Source organism: Vigna unguiculata, chromosome 3 (assembly GCF_004118075.2).
Source record: "Vigna unguiculata cultivar IT97K-499-35 chromosome 3, ASM411807v1, whole genome shotgun sequence".
Lineage (NCBI taxonomy): Eukaryota > Viridiplantae > Streptophyta > Magnoliopsida > Fabales > Fabaceae > Vigna > Vigna unguiculata.
Window position 1 is genome coordinate 5786111 of NC_040281.1, and position 7858 is coordinate 5793968.

Sequence of the window (7858 nt, forward strand, 5' to 3'; positions counted from 1 at the left end):
ACTTATAATATATATGATGCTGATCACATATTTCAATATATATAATATATATATTCGTATATGATACTTGAAGATATTTTATTAATATTTATCAATATAAAATTTAGTATTTAGTGTATAAAATAGTAATATTTTTATGGTAATAATAATTTATAATTTTTTATGTTGAAAAATTTAATATATATGGTTTTAATTTGGATTTATTTTAATAACCATTATATATTTATGAAAATTTTAAAAATTATTATAAACTTTTTCAAAAAAAATATATATATATATATATATATATATTTTATGTGTCGTATTTTATTATTTTTAAAATAAACGTATTAAATATTAGATACGTGTTATATTCTATACATTATCAGGTACTTATTGTATTCTATACACGTATTTTGTATATTATAGATTAAAACCAAGTCTTATGATATTTAATATTTTTGTCAAATATAATTTTTTTTTTCGTCTTTCCTATTTATTCAATAAAATAGGCCTTTTTTTTTATGTAACTTGGTGTTTTTAAAAGTGTAACATAATATGATGAAATTGTTTTTCATTTTGCATTTCAATAAAACCCGTGGAAACATAAATGTTTTTATATGTATTTGGGTAATATTTTGACAGGTACTTTAACAAGATTTTGTTAAATAATGATGAAAATATGTTTTCATTGCGTTATTAGGAAGTATATTTGATGAGATGCATAATTAAATTTATTTTAATTCTGTTGTGAGAGGAGTGAAACATACTAGATTTTTTCCGTTAAAATATAGTTTTTTAAAAAGTAAAATGAGTTTAATGGTGATTAGGGGAGTGCCAATGGCAATGGTCGAAGAGGCCTTCCCTAAACATGTTTTGGGCTTACCTGTATAGTTTTATTATTTTATCTTGTATATAATCTTTTAAATTTAATTAGCTATCTTTAATAAAAAAATTATAATAAAAAAATAATATTCTATTTTTTTCTCACAAGAACAAAACGAATATAAATATATATAGACATACGTGTGTTCACTATGTATAAAAAAATTGGTGGATAAGTTAGTGAAAGATTTAGATTAAAATAAATGTATAATTATCAAGAAGTTAATTATCTATTAATATTAAAAATTGTCAATTAAAAAAGTGAACCATATTACTAAACTAGACTCGAGAAAATCAATAGAATGAAAAATAATTATATTTGATGTTTATATGTATCTTTAATTTATACAAGTGTAAACAAAAAATGAATCAATTTATTACAATCTAATATATCCAATTAAGTAACCAAAGCTACGCTTTGAAACCAAGTAATTAATAATAACAACAACTTTACTTTTTTTTACAGGAATCATGAATATAGATATTTTCTTTTTTCATTGAAAGTAATCTTTTGACATGTATTTTAGAGTCTATATACATATATATATTTAGGATAATAGTCTTTTCACATCCCCATATACCATTCGTCTCCATAATTATTTTATTTAAAAAATTCATAGTTTAATTCCATTTGATTATACTGATCATTAATATTCATAACTAACCATCCTTAATAAAGGTTTTTTCTTATCCACAAAAATTTTATGTACAAAACTCAATATTTGCTTAAGAAACCAAGTTCAGCATTACTTTGATCATATAACAATTAGATAAAGTACATCATTAATTTTTCCTAAAGTTTATAAATTAAAAAAGAAAAAGAAGTTTATTCAAGTTTTTTTGGGTTTAAAGTACAAAACATTTTAATTACGGAGATGACGTGCTCTTGCATCGCGTGGTTTACACGAATGAGTACCGAGATGGTATGATTACGATGAATTGTTCATCTCTTTCACCTTTCCGCCACCATCGCGTCAAAAAACAAAGCCATTTTGAAGACAGTGCACAACACAGACACACACCACAAATCCATCATCTTCGCCCTAATCCCTTTCTCTTTCACCGCCTCCGAAACTCCTCAGATCCGTCGTCGATTCGCGTTTCGCGCTTTTTCATTTCGTTTTCTCGCGAGATACGCGACGCCGGAGCGTGGACTTCTCGCTCCGATCCCGGCGTGATTATCACGTGACATGGGTTTTGGAACTTGATGAGCGCACGTGCGTGTGGTAGTGAAGGCGTGTTTTGAGATTATCGTCGGTGAAGAGGGAATCATGTTCTGGAGGGACCGTGAGAGGGAGAACACAGAGTTGAACGGTGGGGTCCTATGTGGCCAGGTCAGAGTGCTGGTTGTTGGTGATTCAGGTTCGTCTTTCTTTAAAATCCACCCTTTTCTGTTACCAGTTTTGTTTCCTTCTAATTTTGTAGAATAAAACTTGTTTATACTCTAAAGTACACTACTAGGCTATGCCCACTGTTTTTTTATTTCGTTTACAATTGTATGTGGTAATCTTATTATTGCACTGAAATTTAAGGTTTTAGGATAGTGCCGTTTTTTTTTGAAAGAGTTTTGTGATTGTGTAGTGTGCGCATAAGACAAGCTAATTGAGTGTGGGAGGGTGCACTGTTAGGATCCGTTGGGATTTTTTGATATTTCTGTTGGAAACTTTGAATCAGGGAGTGAGAAATGTTATCATGGTGACGGTGGTATAGTTATTGTAACACTCAATGGGAACTTGATGAGTTATGTTAATGATTTTAGATGTCAAGGTTTTAAGTTGTGGCTGTGGGTTCTTGTTTCGTTGGATCTTTGATTTTGTAATTGCAATTGTGGTCATGGAGACGCTGAATACCTTGATGCTGCAAGGTTGTAGATGTTCAATTTGAGATGGGTTGGCTGATTAATATTTCGTTTTGGTATGTAGCTTAGAGAATCCATTCAAGTATGCCTGCTTTAAGAGAACTGGGTTCTTAATGTAAGAGAGTCAACTTGGAAGATAGTAATTGAGGAAATGAAAATGAATTTGTATAAGTCAACTCTGGGCAAAAGGAAATAACAATCTAGTATTGCTTAATAGGTTGAGGAAATAATTCTTCCTTTAGTATTCTGCAAGATCTGGTTCAGATTCATAATCTAGAGGTAGAAATTGAAATTTTTATTGAAGAAGATTCTATTGAACGGTGAAAATCAATCGGAAAGAGAGTTCTGATTTTCCCATTTTAATCAACTTACTTCACCAAAACGTGGCCTCTCTCCCTGTCATCTCCTCATTATTCTGTTATTCAATTCCCTCTTCCTGTAACTAGATCAGTTAGGTAGTTGTGCCTAATTGCCATCTCTAGCAAGCCGAAGATAGACTTTCTTCTTAATGGTGATATTGCTGATAGATATCCTAGCATATGATGCCTTTCATAAGCTTTTTGGAAAAATTATGGTTTGCAATAGTTAATATTACAGGGTCAAGCACATAAAAATTTCTCTTTAGGACCTACTTTGTTTGATGAAATGTTTTCTGTTTCTATATTATGTTTTCAATAATTATCAAATGTTTACTCTTTTTACTTTGTTTCTTGTTTTCACTTACTAAAGTGTTATTGTCGCCACTTCTTGTATGGAATTTCAAACACAGCATACAAAATGAAACCAAGTTATGCTTTGTAATTGTTAGTTAAAGGAAAATATAGAACAGAAGTAGAAAACATTTCCTTAAACCAAAGAGGCCATTAGTTGTCAGTCTTTGGACACAATTAGTGGTACTTCTTATCTCTAAACATCATAAGCCTGAATGTGCATTAGTTAACCTCTGGTAAATGATGAATAAAGAAGTTAGAATTGTCTGAGCTTCTGATTACTTTGTAGCAGTCACCTTTGATATGATTCCCTCCGAGTACATTTTTCATAGATTTGCGCGTTTGTCATATTTTCTCATCCTCCTTGCAGGTGTTGGGAAGACTTCGTTAGTGAACCTGATTATAAAAGGTTCTCCAATTGCTCGCCCTCCTCAAACAATTGGTTGTGCAGTTGATGTGAAAGTAATTACCCCAGATCCTTCTATGATTACATGAATAATACGTCATTTATGTACACAAAGTAAAGTCTTTACCAAATTTCTGTTTCTTTCTCCAGCATACTACTTATGGAAATTCAGGCAGCTCTTCTAGTAGCCTAAAAGGTGATTCTGAGAGAGATTTCTTTGTTGAACTGTGGGATGTCTCAGGACACGAACGGTACAAAGATTGTCGGTCTCTTTTTTATTCACAGATTAATGGTGAGTAAAAAAAATCCCATTATTTTAGTTTTCTAAAACATATAATTGCTTGCATTGCACAGAGGTAGTTGTATAGATTCAATCTAATTATGTGGCAATCTACAAAGTGATAGGTCAAGATTTGTGACCAAGGGGGACAGGAAATAAGGAAGAGGATTTCCATGTTTATTTCAGTCATTATGTATACTTGGCTTCTCTTTTTCAAGCCTTGCATTATGAAAATAATAGAATTTTGATATGGAACATTTAGCAATAATGTTCTAAATCTGCTAGAAGAAATCCTACAGACTTAGCTGTCTAGAGTCCAAACTTCATTTATTTGCAAAATACCCCAATTACCACTATCTGGATAATTGCATTAGCCTCTTAATGGCATTTGGGTATTCTGGAGCTCTTGGCAATAAAATTAGTAACAGTTAGTAAATATTTGAAAGTTGGCTGTCTGATATTTTAGACTTTGAAGCCTTGTTTGGACTTCATTTGCAGGTGTAATTTTTGTTCACGATCTCTCACAGAGAAGAACAAAGACTAGCTTGCAGAAGTGGGCAGCTGAGATTGCTGCAACTGGGACATTTTCAGCTCCTTTGGGATCTGGTGGTCCTAGTGGCCTTCCTGTTCCATTTATTGTTATTGGTAACAAAGCTGATATAGCTGCACAAGAGGGTACAAGAGAAAGCAGTGGGAATCTTGTTGATGTTGCACGCCAATGGGTTGAGAAGCAGGGCTTGCTTCCTTCCAGTGAGGAGCTTCCTTTGACTGAGAGTTTTCCTGGTAGTGGGGGCCTTATTGCTGTAGGTGTCTCAACTAAATAATCTGTCAGTTTTACCAGTTGGTTTTGCCCCACTTTCAATGTTTGAGATAGTATGCTACCCTCATGTTAATTAGTATGCTGTATTCGGGTAGATTTGAATAAATCTGATATTAATGCTAATTACTGGAAATTTTAACTACTAGCAAGTAGCGATTGAAATTTTTTTAGTTGCTTTATATTTTAAACCACTGCTGTTTTTCGAACATATTAAATTTGTTTTAAACATGAATGATTTATACTTACTTTTGTGATGCATATGGAGGAGTATTTTTTAGCCCATTTAGTGGGATGGGATTTATGAAAACCACAAAAATCTTCTCCTCACTGTCCCTTTTCAAATTCTGAAGAAGTTTATATTGCATCTGGATTCTTTATGGAAGCAATGAAACTTCACATTTTACTTTGGTACCACCATCTGGATTAAAAATAGGTTTTTCTGTTTTCATCCATTTTCAAATTGAGAGGCTAATCATTGAACATTTTATCTTTTTAACTAATCTAAAAGGTTATCAATGTATATTTTTTTGAGCCACTCACTAAGAATAATGAATTTAGATCAGGCATTGCCCACTATACTGTGTTAGGAAAATGTTAGACTGGAGATGCTAAGTTTTCTGAGAATCTTTATTTCTCATGTTGATGTTCTAAATCGCAACACTTGTTGTGCCTTTGAAGTACCAAATCATATATGGGAACAATTGATGCAGAGACCTACCCAGATTTTGCATTCTGTTGAATAGTTGCTATCCAATTCATTCTTCTTGTAATGGTTATGATTTTTATGTTGGACGTCTACAGGCTGCAAAAGAAGCAAGGTATGACAAAGAGGCTGTGGTGAAATTTTTCCGCATGGTGAGTACGGTCTCTGATCTCTGTCTCTAAATTTTAATTTAATGGTTGCCATCTGAGTTTTCTTGTACATTTCCTTTCAGTTGATCAGGAGAAGATATTTCTCAGATGAAATACCTTCACCAGCATGGTCCATTCCTTCTGTTCCGAGACCAGCTCAGCGTATAGATGAAAATTTCACAGAAGATGATCTGCCCTACAGTAGAAGAAGGTACGCTGATGTGCTTTTATCATCACCACCATGACCGCAGTGTATTTGGCTGGAAGATGTCTTCTTGATCATATTTTTCATGTATGGAAAGACGACTAATAATGCAATTTTGGATTTGCCTCCTTGGTGTGAAAATTTCCGGATCATTGTGTTCAATGGTAGTTGAAAGATTATGCACAGATCCTAGGTAGTTTGGTGATGTAATTATATAATACACGCGTGTGTTTGCCCATTTCCTTGCTTGTTTAGGGCCACTCCTTACAAAGTTCATTGCTTGATTGCAGTCTAAGCGGGGGTGATCCTTTCAAATTCAACACGCCACTTCCAGCACAACGCAATCTAACACCGCCACCCACACTCTATCCTCAACAGCCAGTTTCGGTGTCGGAAACCCATACTTTTCCTAGGTATTCCTTGTCAGGCATCTCAGAAATCAGTGCTGTGGCCAGAACGAAGCGGTCAGATATTAATGTCTGAAGATTTATTTGTGTATTTTTGGTAACTACATGGATGTATTCTTGCATGGAACGAAGTTATATACGTGTTTAAATTCTTTGTTCCCATTGTAACTCGTCAATTGATTCATTCGTTTTCAAGAGGCTTTCTCAGTCGACAGAGGAGCTAATTGTTCAATGTTTGGGGAGAATTTAAATGATATATGCTCCATTCTTTTATATCAACAGTATTGTTATTGGTAAAATAGCACTCCAAATTCCACGTGTTCCACTGAATGATCTTATGCGGTAAGTTGTTTTTTTCTTATAAAATGCAGTTCGAGTGAGAGGGTAAAGTCAAGCTGAACACTTTTCTAGGAAAAATTATTAAATTAGGTTTTGATACATCAGGTCTTGATTATTTTCGTTTTTATTACAAAAGTTTTTTGCTTTTGTTTCTAGTACATTGCTAAAATTTGATCAATCTAGATTATATTAATAGCTTTTGATACCTGTAACTTTTATATCAATAGCTTAAATTTAATAATTGGTTAAAAAAATATGATCCATAGAATGATATCCTGCTTTCATTATATTAAAAATGCAAATAAGAAAGACTAATAAAAATAAATGAATTTAATAAATTTGTCTTCACAATTATCAAATAATTTTCAGAAGATAAAACTTTTTAAAAATTAGCTGTCACTAAATATAATAAAGTATTATCTAATCTAACATGACATCATCACTTAATTACGATAATGGATAAAGTATAAAAATGATAAGATGCTCTAGTAATTAGAAGGAAAAGAAGAGAGGGAAGAAAAGGTCAAAGGTTCGATGCTCCTTTCTAATAAAGAATTAACAACAAATAATTATTGATAAAAAAAATGTACAAATTATATAAAAAATTAACTAAGATTTATACACTTAAACACATTTTTTTAGTATTATAATAAAATAAAAGTTATCAATAACTTTTGCATGGGAAACAAATTTTAGCCATTTTTTTTTAAAATCCTATCAAGAAAAAGGTTTAAATCACATCCACTATGGTAACTTTGCAATGGGATTTCAGTAAACAAATACAATTTAATGAAACTGAAATTTTACAATACCCCATTAGATTAAAATGATTTTCAATTAGTTATGTATCCGAATTTTTTGTATATTAAAATTGAACTAGTTATAAGTAAACTTTTATTAAATTATATATACTATTTATAATATATTCCAATTTCAATTGTTTGATCAAGCAAAGCCCTTACCCGGTTATTTCTAAGACAAAAATAATTAGGTGTCAAAACATTGAACCATGAGAAATAAACTTGTCCAGAAATTTTAGGTTTTGAATCTGTCTTGATATTAGTTATGTTTGAATTTTGAAATATTCAAGTATGAACGTGGAGAAGTTGCTACATGC

General features: G+C 31.8%; 1 protein-coding gene across 2 annotated transcripts; it reads left to right on the top strand.

Moving 5' to 3' along the window:
- Positions 1–1749: 1749 nt before the first annotated feature.
- On the top strand, positions 1750–6701 carry LOC114179161 (small GTPase LIP1). 2 transcript variants are annotated; one of them, XR_003603439.1, is made up of 7 exons: positions 1750–2226; positions 3803–3894; positions 3989–4130; positions 4617–4921; positions 5740–5793; positions 5874–6188; positions 6286–6701. XR_003603439.1 is itself a non-coding variant. In XM_028065398.1 (7 exons), exons 1-7 carry the CDS (start codon positions 2136–2138, stop codon positions 6476–6478), a joined length of 1005 nt encoding a protein of 334 aa, XP_027921199.1. In that variant the 5' UTR covers positions 1752–2135; the 3' UTR covers positions 6479–6681. The 2 variants fall into 2 exon arrangements, 1 of the variants encoding a protein (XP_027921199.1); XM_028065398.1 differs by having other exon boundaries at positions 1752–2226; positions 5874–6001; positions 6286–6681.
- The last annotated feature ends 1157 nt before the right edge of the window (positions 6702–7858 follow it).

Bases quoted from the DNA above. Each gene is read 5' to 3' on its own strand.
- LOC114179161 (XM_028065398.1), top strand. From the start codon at position 2,136: ATGTTCTGGAGGGACCGTGAGAGGGAGAACACAGAGTTGAACGGTGGG. The intron at 2,227-3,802 runs GTTCGTCTTTCT...TCCTCCTTGCAG, and splicing joins GCTGGTTGTTGGTGATTCAG to GTGTTGGGAAGACTTCGTTA. The intron at 4,131-4,616 runs GTGAGTAAAAAA...CTTCATTTGCAG, and splicing joins TTTTTATTCACAGATTAATG to GTGTAATTTTTGTTCACGAT.